This window comes from Saccostrea echinata, unplaced genomic scaffold, assembly GCF_033153115.1.
Source record: "Saccostrea echinata isolate AGI-Se365-2 ecotype Australia unplaced genomic scaffold, CSIRO_AGI_Sech_v1 ptg000009l, whole genome shotgun sequence".
In the NCBI taxonomy this organism is placed as follows: Eukaryota; Metazoa; Mollusca; class Bivalvia; order Ostreida; family Ostreidae; genus Saccostrea; species Saccostrea echinata.
The window spans coordinates 29,112,136-29,129,201 of record NW_026889758.1 but is presented as its reverse complement, the minus strand read 5'-3'; the positions used below and the strand labels follow the sequence as shown (position 1 = coordinate 29,129,201).

Sequence of the window (17,066 nt, the reverse complement as noted above, 5' to 3'; positions counted from 1 at the left end):
GAAATACCCAAGGGTCAAAATCTATTGCACCGCTAACAAGCTACAGGAAATTCGGAAAATAAACATGTCGGAAAGTGCATAACTCTTGTTGAGTTTTGTCTGAGTTTAAGACCAATTAATACATACTCAAAGGATGTAGCCGTGTAATATAGCAACCATTTGAGGTAAGACGGGGCATTTCTTAAAGAGAACACATAAAATTTATCTGTGGTGTATTCAGAGTACAAATTTTGAAAAGTTGTTCTAGCTAGGTTTAAGTTCACTTTCATTTCGATCAATGTCACATTAAACTAGCACTTATTTAGCACAATTGTTTAAATAAGTGTTAAAGCATACTCATGAACAAGATGTTAGACAACTGGTACCAAGCACAGACCAACGGGAAATGACAAATCACCTAGTCAGTGTTTTGTATGCTTGTACATGATCTTTCAATTATTCAATAATATTTTCTTTAAAGAGAAGAAGATATGCGGCCGAAAATATGCAATGTTCACATGTTCTAAATATCTAAGAGTCTACTAGGCTTGGTATATGTACACATAAAAGGTAGACGTTTACAGCTGCTTTCAGTGGCGGATCCAGGAATGTTGAAAGAGGGGAGGGCAACTAGATAGAATGTTCTATCGTTAAAATGATATTGTCCTACGGACCCGGTTTAACGATAGAATTCTTTCCGTGTATTCACAATGTAGCAAAATAAACACGGGCGATAACTCGAACTCTGTGCATTTTCTATGAAGAATCCAGAGAGTTCCGAATGTCAACAAGGCGTTAAATTTGAAGCGAGGAAAAAACGTTGAGAAAATGAGTTGAATTTTCGTATATATATGGATTAATTTTTAGGTTAAAAGGCATATACAATCTCAAAAAGGTTTGTTATGATTAATTTGGTAGTTATTTTCAGTGCAACTCATTTTGTATTCTTCAGAATCATTTCAGAGTGGATCCACTCCGATTTGCTACATTGCAAGTATATGGGACGTATTCTAACTGTGGTGAGGGCCTGTCCCGAGACACAGTTGGAATATTCTAACTAAGGGCAACCAGTTTGGGTCGGGGTAGAGGCCACGGCCACACAAAAAAAATTGATTTATTAAATCTTATGTATATTTTGGACACAAAAGGGGGGGGGCTGCCCCCCCCCCCCTCTAAATCTGCCAGTGGCTTTTCACTGAAATACAGTAATCAGGTAATGAAGTATTGTTACATTGAGAATTCTTGCAATGAATGTGAATTTTCCCCTTGGAAGTATGGGTTCTTATTAATTTTTAGAGTAGGTGGAGAAAAAGAAAAAGTAGGGGGCACTTTAACTTGAGGGCCGAAGGCCTGAACCGAGGGCCACTGGCCCGAGAGGGGTAGACTGGCTTGCCTGTCTGATATGTGCGATATACAGACAGGTGACCAGTAATGTAAAGAGCCCTCTGCTGGCCGCACTCATTGGCTGATAAAAACTCTTGCATACGTAGAAATTTAAATGTCGGGGAAACCAAAACAGATCACAGAGTGCAGAGATCGTTACCTTAAATTCTCCATGCGTACAAAAACTGCATTGGGAAAAAAAATAAATAATGAGGGATGTTTTGAAACAAATCATAAAAGTATTGACACCAGTTATAATAAAATTTTTTGAAAATTTCTACATATATTCCGTTTTTAAGACATACTTTTTAAAAGTTCTCTGCATTTGCTTTTGATGCAATCAATCTAACACGGTCACAATACTATCCACATACAATACAAATATTCCTTTTTTCAGATTTTGTTTAACACAAGTCTTAACATATATACTGTATAGTTAGTATAGGCCTAGGCCTATAGGTCCCTGATTTCACACACACCTTTGGCTTCGCCTGGAGATATTTTAATTAGCTTGCGTAGCTCCTAACACATTACATACTATACATTACTTAGATAAAAGAAAACTGCAACATTTGTTAATTGAAACTGACACATTTTAAAACATTCATCAGTTTAGGATGACTCACTGACTCAGCAGATAGCTGTGGCTTATCAGTTTATTGGGATTATTTCCCATGCCAGAGCGTAGAGCAGCGGCGATAGATGGCGCATCAATCAAGCCAGAAATTCCTGGCTTAGATGGCGGTAGTCACCTGTCTCTTTCGAACGATAGAGACAGGCAATACCAGTCTACCGAGAGGGGGTGAGTCCGAGTGGGGGGTTTCCTCCCTTTCTGTAATAGGGGGGTCCTGGTTTAATCACGATTTCCACTAGTTTAAAACATCAGTTTATTCTCAATTGCAACAGTGAAAGACTGATAATTCAGGTCACCTAGAGCTTTCTGATCACATTTTGTATGTAGTCCGTCTGTCCGTCCGTCTGTAAACTTTTCACATTTTCGACTTCTTCTCCAGAACCACTGGACCAATTTCAACCAAACTTGCCACAAAGCATCCTCTGGTGAAGGGGATTCAAGTTTTTTTTTCAAATGAAGGGCCACGCCCTCTTTCAAGGGGAGATAATTCAGAAAATTAAAAAATTTGGTGGTATCTTTTAAAAATCTTTTTTCTCAAGAACCACTGGGGCAAAAAAGTTGAAACTTATTTGAAACCTTCTTTACATAGTGTAGATTCAAGTTTGTTTAAATATTCAAGTTTGTTCAAATCATGACCCCTGGGGGTAGGGTGCGGCCACAATGGGGGATCATAGTTTTACATAATAAGTAATATATAAGAAAAAATCTTTAAAAATCTGTTGCTCAAGAACAACAAAGCCATGATTAGCCATATTGATATGGAAACATCCTCAGGTAGTGTAGATTCATTTTTGTTCAAATCATGACCCCAGAGGAAGGATGGGGCCACAATGAGGGATCAAAGTTTACATAGGAATATATAGGAAAAAATCTTTAAACATCTTCTCAAGAACAACAAAGCCATGATTAGTCATATTAATGTGGAAGCATCCTCAGATAGTGTAAATTCAAGTTTGTTTGCTCAAATCATGACCCCCAGGGGTAGGTTGGGGCCACAATGGGGGATCAAGTTCTACATGGGAATATATAGGAAAAAACCTTCAAAAATCTTCTTCTCTAGAACAGTAAAGCCATGTTCATTCATATTAATATTGAAGCATCCTTGGGTAATGTAGATTCAAATTTGTCCAAATCTTGACCTCAGGGGGTAGGGTGGGGCCACAATAGGGGATCAAAGTTTTATGTAGGAATATATAGGAAAAAATCTTCAAAAATCTTCTCAAGAAAAGCAAAGTGATGAATAGTCATACATGTATTAATATGGATGCATCCTTAGGTATTGTAGATTCAAGTTTGTTCAAATCATGACACTGAGGGGTAGGTCACAATTGGGATCAAGGTTTTACATAGGAATATACATGAATATATAATTATCATAGAAAAAATATGCTTATGAAAAACACCAGCACCATATTAACTCAGGTAAGCATTGTGGCCTATGGGCCTCTTGTTCAGATGGCGAAACTGTTTGAGCAAGTGCAGCAAGTTTTGTGATTTTACCCAATCTCCAGCTAAAAAGGAAATAAATCCAGTTAAATTTTGCATTTACCAGGACAGTGATATCACAACATCCATAAAGTTTGATAACTGGATTTCTTCCCGAGTCTTAATATCATTACGATTTTTCCTTTTTTTATCAGCTTGAAAATATCTACATAAAATGCATATGGCAAAGGAGTATCCAGCGTGCTGGGCGTGCCCCCCCCCCCCTCGTTTGAATTTTTTTTTTTGTTGAAGTTTTGTTCATATATCAACATGATCAAGCATTTACCTTCAGTTTAGTCCAGTTTAGTACAAAAATTGATAAAATGATTCTACTGCCCCCCGCGTTATGAAATTCCTGGATCCGCCACTGTACGATATATAATTTTATTTTACTTTCAAATTCAGACAATTCATCATAATTTTGAAGATTATGAAGAAACCAATAACATTTTTTCAGACATTTTTGACAGAATTAAGAAAACTGATATACTGAAAATAATGAAAACACTGACTTTATTTATAAACTGTGACTCTTCTGAGGTCCCTGGTTTGGACTTGAATTTTCTCTGCTGTTTCATGTAATCTAGAGAGCTTGCTATGCAAGTATCTCTTCTTGCTGATTACTAAAAATATCATTTCTGTCTTTCAGATTGCTATGAATTAAAACAGGAAAAATGTGTGACCACCGCCACTTACGATCCCCTCCACCAGCAGGCATAGTTGATCATGTCTCCTTTCTTTCTGACAATCTTGGTGATTTAGTTGAAAACTCAGATTACAGTGATATTACTCTCATTGTGGAAAATGTACCATTCCCTGCACACAAAGTTATTTTGGCAACAAGATCAGAGTATTTCAGGTACATTAAATACAGCATTCCAATCTTCTGTTATGAATTTAATAATAATTAGAATTTTTAAAAAATCTATCTTTAAATGATTTATAAAATTTTAAAAGATGTATTTTTGTGTATTGTGATTAATTGTTACAAAATCACCAGAATAAATAGCTAAAAAGGTATTTCTCTATGAGATGTGTTCATATCTCTCAGCTTCGTACAAATTATAAAACTATTAATACATGTATGTATCTATTGTTTAGAGCTCTTTTGTATGGTGGGATGAAAGAATCTCAGCCAGGAACTACACAGGTTGAACTGAAGGACACATCTGCCTCAGCTTTTAGCATCCTGCTGAAGTACATGTATAGTGGACGTCTTAACCTGCTGGAAATCAAGGTAATGTCTAAGGTCCTGAAACAGATAGGGTTTGCATGTTTTGAGTTTAGATTAATGATTAACAATATTGCCTTCTTGTGTACTTGGCTGTCCATATATGTGCAGTAAATTATCAGTGTGTCAAACTCCATTTTTTTGCAAAATCATTCTTATGTTTAGATATTCTGTTCTGCTATATCATTTACTGAAAATGAAGCTCAGTGTACACTGTCTCCTTATGCCATTGAATACTTTTGGTCTTTAGAGTGCTGAACTGTGTTTCAATAATATATTCTTCCAATAATCAAAGTATGATAGATATATAAGTCATTCTAGAAATACATTCATTTGTTGTGAATTTTATTTACAGGATGAAAATTTGTTGGATATATTGGGGATGTCTCATCGTTATGGCTTTGTGGATCTTGAAACTGCTATTTCTGACTATTTGAAGGCAATTTTGAACATCTCAAATGTCTGTCTGATTTATGACATTGCAAATATGTATCATCTTACTTCCCTCTGTCAAGTTTGCAAGGATTTCATTGACAGAAATGCTCAAGATATTTTGGTGAATGAGACTTTCCTTACCCTGTCTCAGGTGAGTTTACAAATCAATAAAAGTCATATTTCTGATTACAGAAGAACCGCTCAGTGCCCCATGATAATGGTGCAGCAGGGCTCAACATTACCTTGAATATCCATTTGTCCATTGTATAAGTTGCCAACATATTTTACTTGTCTAAAGTCAAAGTTTTCTTGTCTGACTCATTTATACATTTATAAAACAAATTTATACAACGAAATTTGTGGGGAGATCAAGAATGAAGTACTTAATATAAAGAATATTGACTTGTAAAGATTTGTTTAATTATAAAATGATATAAAATACAGTAACACGGCCTATAACATCGTCTTTAACAACATCAAGTGAGGTGTGACAGTCCCTACTTAATGTTTGCAATTTTTTTTTAAAGAATGAATTAATCTAAGATTTTGTTTTCATATTTATAATATTCCGTAATGGTAAAAGAAGAACTTTTCCAATAGGAAATGTGTCTGGATATCAACTTTTCTGACCACAAAATGAACTGGACAGGGACAATCGGAGAAACGTTAATTTTGAGCCCTGTGCAGAATTATATTGTTCACTGTGGAATATGATTGAATTGAAAGAAAAAGTTCTTGCTTCATGTTAATTGTTACAAATGGTGCAGAATTATATTTGGTTTTGAAAGTGAAAGATATATTAACTTGTTTACAGCTCTGTAGGACAGATTGTCATTCTATGTATTCAAAAGAAGATACAGATATTTAGTAGGAGAGGAAGGGGAAGTAGCTGCTGTATTAAGTGGATGCCTTGACAGTTTAATTTTGTATTAGGGTTACTTTGAAATGCTATGAACTTTTTCATTTTAGAGTTCAGTCAAAGATTTGATATCAAGGGACTCATTTTGTGCTCCAGAGAGTACAATATTTAATGCTGTGGTCAAGTGGTCAGAACACAACCAGGGACAGGACCCAAGCCCAATTCTACAGTGTGTAAGACTACCGCTAATGACCATGAATGACCTGCTGAATGTTGTCAGACCTACTGGACTCGTATCAGCTGATTCTATTTTAGACGCAATCAAACTGCAGTCAGAAAGTCGGGATATGGAACTCAACTACAGAGGCTCCCTAAGTCAGTATATATGATGTGGTTTTTCATAAATATTTAATGGAGAATAATAAAAATCTCAAAATGACTTCTTGCTTACTGTGTACATTCAATCTATATTTAACAATGAAGAATCGATAAGATTATTTTTCTTACAAATTTAATTTTACTATTATTATTGAAAGGATAATTAAAACCATTTGCAGAAATTTATAATTTATTGATAAATCTTATTCTATATTCTATTAACATGCATATACCCTGAATTTAGTTCCAGAAACAAACATAGCTACACAGAGATTTGGAGCACAGGTAATTCGAGGTGAGATGAAAAATTCACTTCTGGACGGGGACTGTCAGAACTATGATCTCGACAGAGGGTTCACACGTCACCCTATAGACGATAACTATGGACAGGGTGTGGTGATTAAATTAGCCAGTCCCTACATCATCAACTGTATCAAACTATTGTTGTGGGATAGGGATATGAGGTAAAACAGAGAATAGAATTAACACAAAAATCATGTTAGAAGCTGAGATACATGTTATTTATTCACTTCATTTGATTGGTAGTAAGAGATTAGAATTTCTTTAAAATACATGTAGTACTTGGGTATCTAATTTTTTTTCAAAGTAGTACAAGGAAAGTCAGTTAAAGCAAGAGATTTGTTTACTTTTCTTGATTCATACTTGTTTGATGATTAGGTCATATTCGTATTACGTGGAAGTTTCTATGGATGACAAGGACTATGAAAAGGTGGTGGATCACAGTAAATATCTGTGTCGGTCATGGCAAACACTTTTCTTCCAACCGAGAGTTGTCAGGTAAAAACAACACTTATTTAGAAATGCTAATACAGTTTCCAGCATTAATAGGGGTGCAGCCCTTTAACAAATTTATTCCCTAAATTTGATTTACACTGTAGATGATTACAATGGCTTTACCCATCAGTGTTAGAATTGAACTTTACATTTTTAGTCTTCGCTCAAGTGAGCTTTTCTGATTAAAATTTGTCTGTTGTCTGTCGACATTGTTGCTGTCAACATCATTAACTTTTCACATTTTTATCTTCTTCTTAAAAACCACTAGGCCAGTTTCAACCAAACTTGCCACAAATCATCTTTGGGTGAAGGGTATAAAGATCCTTTGAATGAAGGGCCACACCCTCTTTCAAGGGGAGATAATTAAGAATTAGCTAACATTAAAAAAAATCTTCTCAAGAACAACTGGGCCAGAAAAAGTGAAACTTATGTGAAAGCTTTCTGATATAGCCTAGATTCAGATTTGTTTACCGTTCACGGTAGCTCAGTCGGTAGAGCGCTCGCTCCGTGATCGGGAGGTCATGAGTTCGAATCTCGGCCGCGACAGACCCAAGTCCATAAAAAATGGGTAGCAACTGTTCCTTCGCCATGCGCTCGGCACTTTGAAGTGAAAGTTGCGGGTCCTTCGGATGAGACCTTAAAAACCGAGGCCCCGTGTCACGGCAGGCGTTGGCATGATAAAGATCCCTCACTGCTCAATGGCCCTGAGTGCCGAGTAAAGGTCAAAATTTGAAGCCCTTCACCGGTATATGGTGACGTCTCTATATGAGTGAAAAATTCTCGAATGGGACGTAAAACAACATACAATCAATCAATCAGATTTGTTTAGAACATGACCATCAGGGATTGGGCAGGGCCACAATAGGCGATTTAAGTTTAACATTGAATATTTAGGAAAAATCTTTAATAATCTTCTTCTCAAGAACAGCAAAGCTGTGATTTGTCAAATTTATATGGAAACATCCTCATGTATTGTAGATTCAGGTTTGTTCATATCATGACTCCTGAGGCTAGGATGGAGCCACATTAGGCATAGTTTTACTTAGGAATAAACAGAAAAAAATTGTTAGAAATCTTCTCAAGAAAAGCAAAGTCATAATTATTCATATTTGCATGGAAGCATCCTGAGGTAGTATAGATTCAAATTTGTTCAAATAATTACTCCCAGGGGTAGGGTGGGGCCACGATATGTGATCAAAGTTTTAAGTAGGACTATATGGGGGAAAATGACTCAGGTGAGCAATGTGGTCCATGGGCCTCTTGTTAAAAAAATGTTATGTTTTATTATTTATTAATTCTAGTTGTGTGTTTGTCCATCCATCTATCTGCTATTTTCTATTTCACCTTTATCTACAAGTGTTTTCTGCTTTGAAGTTCATAAGTCACACTTGGGTGATGTTTGCATTCATTGAAGGCTGACATTTTATAAAATGCATACTTCACTTTGGTTGAAATACACTGAAATGAATTTTAAAAAAGGATTTTTATAATTAGATATAGTTTCTTATGTAAATACAAGAATGCTGTTCATTCTTTACTTGAAAAATAACATCAAATATATTGTTAATTAGAATAATTTTAAATTGCATAATTAATTACAATAGTTGATTCACATTATAGTCTTTTCTTTAAAGTTTCCTCTATTAGTTATCACATCCCTCCATCACCACCTTCATGTATTTTAAGGCAGAGATTTTTTACCGGGTGGTAAATTCCAGGTGAGGGAGGGGCTTATTTTGTACAGGTGTGAATGCCTTGAGGGCTAGCTGTCTACCTGTGGTCGTTTGTCTCCTAGTCCCTATACACAGGAAGTGATTTAATACACAGCAGAGTACCCAAGAAGTCAAACTTTACCTGTGTTGGGATTTTGAGATGATTTTAAAAAAGAAATAAAAAGTTGTAAATAAAGTTTAATCTCAGTAATTTTTGTTAATTTGTAATTGAATATGTGTCAAAGTATCCCCGCCCATTAAAAATTAGTATTATTCAAAGTATTTTTTGAGCTATGAAAAAAAAAGTTATACCAAATTTTGATATATATTATCGTAAAGAAAATCATAATTATTTCAAATATTAAAGGTGTGTATGTATATATATTGTCAAGCTAAAAATTCCATAGTAACACAGCTTCTCTATTGTTTATACCATGTGTGGTAAATATCAAAGAATCAAAAGTTAATTTGATGGACACCACGAGTGTCAAACAAGGTGTACAGAGTATACACAGGGACTAGTAAGTAAATGTCAATCAAGTTCTAGCACCCAATGATGTACCTTAACGTACTTGATTGACAGGGGTACACAGACCAGGTATTTTTGAAGGCAGTGCTTAAAATCTCTGCGTTTAAGCCTTCACAGAGCCCTGGTTAGTTTTCTAGTATAATCTAGTATAATTGTTAAAAGTATATTTACCAGTAATTTTTTATGTATATCTTTCAGATACATAAAGGTTGTTGGAACTCATAACACTGTCAACAGAGTGTTCCATCTTGTTTCTTTTGAATGCCTCTTCACTAACAAACCTTTTGTGTTGGAGCAGGGTTTAGTGGGTAAGTGACCGGTTGCTGTGTTTAAAAAAAAAAAACAGATCCATGAAAGGAAGACTTCAGTAACGTGAAAACTTCAAAAAGAACATATAAAGAGTTGTTTGTATAATAATGGAAAACTTTCTCAGTTTGAATATAAAGACACACTGGACATTTCATCTGTATTAATTGTATGGTGAAATATGTAATTTAGAATGGTTTATTGAACTTTATTCAGTGTTATTCAGCATTTTGTTGATCTTGGAGGAGTAAGATTTAAAAGAATAATAATATCAGTAAAGCTATGAATACAACCTACATTTGATGAGTAAACATATTTGGTAATTTTTTAGTTCCATCTGAAAATGTTGCCACTATAGCAGCAGGTGCGTGTGTGATTGAGGGAGTAAGTCGCAGCAGGAATGCCCTCATTAATGGGGACACCAGGCACTATGATTGGGACTCTGGCTACACCTGCCACCAGCTAGGGAGTGGGGCCATTATTGTCCAGCTAGCTCAGCCCTACATAATAGACACCATGAGGTAAGGACTCACACCAGCTAAATGTTTTATCTGTACCTCAGGTCACTTTTGTTATTGGTTTCACCTGTGTGTAACTTTTAAGCAAAGTGTAAATCTTGGAATTGGCTATTACTATTATGTGTATGGGATACCTCTTTTTCACCAAACTTTGCTTACCATAATTGTTTATAGTAGTAGATAAAAATTCAAAGAACTTAAGAGGAAAAATTACATATGAAATCTTTCATATTTTCTTCTTGAGAATTTTATATCAAGTCTCTTCCTTCCATGTTTCATTCAGGTTGCTGTTGTGGGATTGTGATGATAGGAGTTACAGTTATTATGTAGAAGTCTCCACAGATCAAAAATCTTGGTATTCCCTGGCTGACAAACGTAAAGAGCAGTGCAAGTAAGTGTCCACTTCAAAGAGTCGATATGTCAGATACAAGATGACAACCTATAAATTTTCTGAGATTATTAATTATATGAAACTCTATCAAGTAGAAATTAATGCAGTTTTTCTCCCATATACCATTCAATGTGTGAGGTTGGAGATGCCTTATTAAACCTGTGCAATCAAGAAATAGTGAATGAATTATCACCCATGAGGTGCCAAATGAAAAATAATTACATGTAGTATGAATTAGACAATTCCCATTAAATGCAATTTGTTGAATGTTGTTATACCATTTTAATTGATTTATTCATAGATCATGGCAAGTTATTAAATTTGAGAAGAGGCCTGTAACATTTGTTAAAATTGTTGGAACCCATAATACAGCAAATGAGGTAATGAATGGGCTCTTTCTTAAACTGAATCTGCATATGCTTCTGTTATCAGCATGTATTTAAATACATGTATATTTTGAACAATAAACGTTTTACTCTATTTTCACCTAGGTTTTCCATTGTGTTCATTTTGAATGCCCTGCAGAGATGACCAACACTGCGAACAACAACAATGTCCCATCTCCTGCAAGTCCCCAACCCCCAGGGCCCAGATCTGCTAGCCCCTCTCCCAGACCTAATATGCACCAGTCCCAAAGTTCAGAGACTTATGCAAGTGCAGAGTACTCCCCCCATGATGCCCCAGAAGCTGATCGATTGGACAGCAACAGCTCTCATGAGTCAGAAAACTAGCTTCTGATTGGACAGAATTTCTAATGGAGAGTGCAATTTTTCTGTGATTTTGTGTTACAGTCAGGAGAATAAAGCTTCTCTGATTTAACACAGTTGTGACTTTATGACATAGACAGCTTTACATTTTTTTTTAAGTTAGAGCAAATTTAAGCATTCAGATGTATATGTTCAGTGTATGTTATTTATTTTGATATTGATGACTCTTTAGAAAGAGTATATTACAGTTTAACAATATGACATTCACTTGATACATAAAAAACACTTTAGACAGAGCATTTTAATTTCTGTTACATGTATGTTCATAAGCTGATTGTATCATTATTTATTCAAGGAAACAGGAAGTAATTATCTTTGGAGGAAATTCACATTTTCAATATGACAAGCATTCACTCTGTTACATGAAAAGCTTAGTTGATATTAGATGTTGAACTACACTTTTTTTTACTAATTAAATGTGTGTAAAAAATATGTAAAAAATATTTTCGATTTGGTGCATTTATTAGGTATTTTTAGGATCTAGAATTGTTTAGAAATACTACTACATTTTTATTTTATACTCGTACTCCTGCAATTAAAAAAAAAATAAGATAATAATAATTTTGAAGGTCTTATTTAGACCAGTTCAAAATATTCAGACCAGTTCAAAACTTAACAATTAATAAATCAAACAGTGAATGCTTCATGAAAATGCTCAAACCATGATTAAGCATCTGATCCTTATTAGAAACCAGAAATGCATGTAAACCCATTTAATTAAGGAAAAAAAATAAATTGTTAGAGCTTCAGTACCAATGATTTTATTGATTGTTTTATTTGTCTAATTAATGAATGCCCACACGATGCCACTTCTGTACAGAATTTAGCATGATTCAAATCAAAATCCAGACAGATATTACTCAGTAATTGTTAGAGTCATGCATTATATTTTATTAGCAGAAAACTGGTAGCATTTGTGTGCAGTGAGAAATGTTAAAGATATTCCATATTAAATGATGTCTGTTTTTTTGCATTAAATTGAATTTTGATTTATTGTTTGTGTTTCTTTCATAAAACTGTTAAAACTTCAGGCTTGGAAATGGCATATACCTATTCCCCAAACACCTTTTGGTGAGGTACTTTGAAGCTTTTTCACGGAATCATTGAAAGAGCCCTAGGGTTGTCATTGATGAAATATTTTGTATCAATATATTGAGTCATAAGTAGTATTTTTTTTTAAATACAAATTCTTTCAAAATGAAGAGAGGCCTGTTGTTATTAGAGTATTTTGTACTTGTTTTTTTTTTTAATCTTGTGAAAATGAGGAAAGCAAAAAATCCAAAAGAAAATGTATTTATTTGTAAAACAAAATGTATTTATTTTTAAAACAATCTTATAAATATATTAAAAGACATTAAAACAATGAGAAATGTATTGATACTCAAAAAATGCATCTGGTGTTGACACAATTTGAAAGTACAATGCATGCATCAACATCAAATCCTTGAATGATGCATCAGTGAATATATTTCTGATTGTTTAACATCATTATAAATTTTGGAATTTTTCTTGTTTTTGTCAGGCTTGACACATATATGACAGTCCAGTGAGTCCATATTCATCTTTTTTTTCTTTCATTTTGTTGCATATGATATATCTTTAAATAAAATATATATGAAAGGCTATAGCTGTTGTAATAAATTTATTTCTTTGGAAATTTGAGTTTTACATAATTTAATTGATACTTGTGGGATCACGTGTGTTGATGCAGATTATGAAAATCACTATTTTAATTTGAAAATTGTTTCCTATATTAATCCAAGCTAAAAAAAAAAAGTCTAATATTTCCAACCCTAGCTGTTTTATGTACGTGTGGTTTAAAAATGTCAATGTCAGACTGCATAGTGATCGAGATATTGGACTTATCAATGAGATATTTGACGGATTACGTACATCACACTGTGGGAGGGATCATCTTTATCTTATTGTTTGTGTTGGTGTTTGATATTCATGGAATTAACTGAGTTCAATTGCAAACCGTGCGCAGTGCGGTCAAATGAATTTTACATAGATCATGAAAACCACAAGCTATATCAAAAAAAGTAAAAAGCATAACAAAACATTTATTGACTGTGTTTTCAGGCAAAATGTGTTTTGTTGACCCCTCAAACCAGCTATTTGCCTTCAGCCTAACAGCCTCAGGCAAACGGTTTGGTTCTTGGGTCTGACAAGACGCATGTTAATTAGCCCTCAAACTTATGCAGTCAATAAATGTAAAATAAATATACCATTTGTTTGAGTTAAGCATTATTTTGTATGTCTTATGATATGTCTATAGATAAACTCTTTTGAAAGACAAGTAAAATTTAACAAAAATAACAGTTTTGATTTTCAAATGCCAAATGTTGAAGTTCTAAAATTCTATTTGTAGATATATCAAATACATAGTTCTACTATTATTTACTAGAACTTTTTCTAAATGGAAGGATTATTAATGATTAAATAATTTTCTCTCATTTAAAAGCATTAATATGAAATTCATTTACAATTTATATTCATCACTGTATTGGAAGTTTTGGGGTAATTAGACTATCCTTGTTTAGTAAAATACGAAACTACGCACATGCGTTCTCTTTCTCAGCAGCCATCATGGGGTTCACAAACATTTGGAATTCTCATCCAAAGAAATACGGCGCAGGGTCAAGATATTGGTAAAATTTAGTTTTTGTCGCATTTAAAATATGTGTTCATTAATCAGTTATGTAATGAATTCACGATTCAGACGTTATAATACGCAGAAGCAGAGAACAATTTTGTGAAACGACGTGTTCAGTAACGCACGTGTTCAATAGCAATGCATGAATTTCGATAGATCTCGAAATACATTTCCTAGTGATTTTAATTCAATTTTTTTCGGCGCATTTGTATTTAGATAGAATGTTTCATCGTTAAAATGATAAATGTCCTACGGACCCGGTTTAACGATAGAATGCGATCTGTGTATTGGCAATGTAGCAAAGAAAATACGGGAGATAACTCTAACTCAGTGCATACTCTATGAACAATCCATGTCCTGAGAGTTCAGAATGTCAACATGGCATGTAAATTCGAAGAGAGAGAGAAAAAAAACGTTGAGAAAATGAGTTGATTTTTCGTCTTTACATGGATTATTTTTTAGGTTAAAAAGGTTTGTTATAATTAATTTGGTAGTTATTTTCAGTGCAAATCCTTTTGTATCATTAAAAATCGTTTTGGAGCGAATCTGCAATTTTTTGCTACATTGTGAGTATGTGGGAGGCATTCTAACTGTGGTGAGGGCTTGTCCCGAGACACAATTAGATTATTCTAACTAATTTGTATTGTCTTTTAAATTACAAAATTGATTACTTTGAAATTATGTCGAAAATTCTATGAATTTAGAATGGGAGAGTGTAAAATTAGGACCTCGGGGGCACAAGGTAGTTAGAATAACTGTGTCTTGAGACAAGTCCTCGCCACAGTTAGAATATTCCCAATCTCCTATAGTTGCAGTGTAGCAAATTGGAGTGGAACTTCGACAAAAGATTTGAGAATACAAAAGAAGTTGCACTGAAAATAACTACTGAATTAATCATAACAACCTCTTTGAGTTTGTATATGCCTTTTAACCTTAAAAAATCCATTTAAAGACGAAAATTCAACTCGTTTTCTCAATGGTTTTCTCACCTCGAATTTACATGCCAGGTTGAAATTCAGAACTCTCTGGATTAATCATAGTAAATGCACTGAGTTGGACTTGTCACCCTTGTTTATTTTGCTACATTGCCAACGCTGAACAAATTCTATCATTAAACCTGGTCAGTAGGACTATCATTTAAACCATAGTTTTATATGTCTCTTATTTTACAATAGAACATTCTATCTAGGGCACAGATGCCTTGGTCTTAATAATGAGCATTCACTCAGGTGTTGCTCTTACGACAACACCTGGGTGAAAAGAAAATTGGACTACTGCACATTAATACAATTTTTTCTGCAGTAAACCCTGGTACACACAATGCACCACAAATAACCAGTTTTTACATAACGGTGGTACTGCTCTTCCAAAGAGTTGAGAAAGTAGGAGGTACCTTGTGGAAGCAATTTTAATATAATAATTTATGGAATTTTTTTGGCCAGTACAGTCATGATTTCAGCCAGGTAGACGTACTGGGTAGCCAGGTTCCAGCAAATTTTGAAAGGCCTGAAAATATAAATATGTATGATAACTTATGCACATACAAGTACACAAGGTTGGACGGCTCTGTAATGGCGTCAGCTCCACTCACTTGTGTTCTATGAAAATAAAGCTGTGTTCCACATTCTGCAAAGGAGATGTCTCAAAACATTCATTCCTTATTATAAAAATCCTCACACCTTGCAAATAATTCCTTATGTACGATTTTAAAACACTCTCTCAAATTTTGCTTCAATGTGCCTGGAAGAAAGTATAAATAGTAAAATTCAAACCAAAAATAATGAACCCAGTCTATGCAAAAGTCACCGGACCATCGGTTTTTACCGGTAAAATTTGGTTCGGGTTGGTAAAAAAATTCAGGATACAGGACCAAATGTCCGATGAAAAAATAAGGCCTAAAAATCTGAATTTACATGTTCATATGGTCTTATTTTCCACACATATCCTTTATTCGATCCATTTAGCAGTAATGCATGATTAATTTTAATCTATATCAACCCTGTCATGATCGGTTATTTCTAATTCGAATTTCCTCTGTCATGGAATATAGATCTATAGATAGGTCATATCTCTGTTGGGAGAAATTATTTTCATTATTAAACAAGGGTAACTATTATGAGTTACTTCAGGAAATAAATAAATTTTAAAGTGCATTTTAAGTTTTAGAAAAAAATCTTTGACACTGTATATTTCCTTTGTATGTGTCAAATAACCAGAAAAAGAGAAAATTGTATGCATTTGTCATATGTACTATCTTTTGAAAAGGAAACAATAATAAGTTTTTCCTTTCAATAAAATCATTTTTTTTAATAATCTCAACTCTGGATCTATTTAAGGTTCAATTTAACAGTAAGAACCCCCCCCCCCCCCTCTTTTCAATCTCTATCATGATGTATGAATTTAAAGAAAAAGGTCGGTCTGGTAAGTAAATGCTTGGTCTGGTAAAATATATATTTTTACCAGACCGTATGTCCTGTAAAAATTTTAGACTTTCGCGTAGACTGTGAACCCATTCAGGCAATCCTAAACTCTAGATGTATTATGAGAAATTTATAAATAACTATCAGCTAATTTCTTGGGAGGCATCTAGAATTTAGAATTGCCAGGATGACATTTTCTAAAATGTTCAGGGGAGATTCCTTGTAACCCTCCCCCCCCCCCAGCAGAGAGAGAAACCCCCTCCCGCACCAACCATCCTTGTCCCTTCACTACTTGATGTTTGGCTGCTGGACAACTATTTCATTAACAGGGCTAGCTAGAATTCAAAGCCACTAGCCCTGTGGGCTCTGCTTTCAAAGTTACAGTCCCCCCCAAAAAATATTGCAAATGTGGGTAAAAATTAGCAATACAAGACTGCGAACTTTTAATTACAACTCCTAGTTTGATGCCCACATTTAAAAATAGAAATTGATGAAAAGAACTGTTGATTTTCCACAGTGTTTTTCTTACCTCAGATGTTTACAGGCCTTCATTAAGGATAAAGGCTATAGCAAATCTAGTTGAACTTT

The 17,066-nt window shown here is 34.3% G+C and overlaps 1 protein-coding gene across 1 annotated transcript; it reads left to right on the top strand.

The window, feature by feature from the left end:
• The first annotated feature begins 68 nt into the window (after nucleotides 1–68).
• Nucleotides 69–12,395, top strand: LOC133182178 (BTB/POZ domain-containing protein 9-like). Its single transcript, XM_061316926.1, has 12 exons — nucleotides 69–164; nucleotides 4,131–4,340; nucleotides 4,583–4,718; nucleotides 5,068–5,298; nucleotides 6,117–6,381; nucleotides 6,629–6,848; nucleotides 7,063–7,182; nucleotides 9,619–9,728; nucleotides 10,058–10,247; nucleotides 10,528–10,635; nucleotides 10,937–11,015; nucleotides 11,127–12,395. Exons 2-12 carry the CDS (start codon nucleotides 4,156–4,158, stop codon nucleotides 11,364–11,366), a joined length of 1,884 nt encoding a protein of 627 aa, XP_061172910.1. The 5' UTR covers nucleotides 69–164; nucleotides 4,131–4,155; the 3' UTR covers nucleotides 11,367–12,395.
• The last annotated feature ends 4,671 nt before the right edge of the window (nucleotides 12,396–17,066 follow it).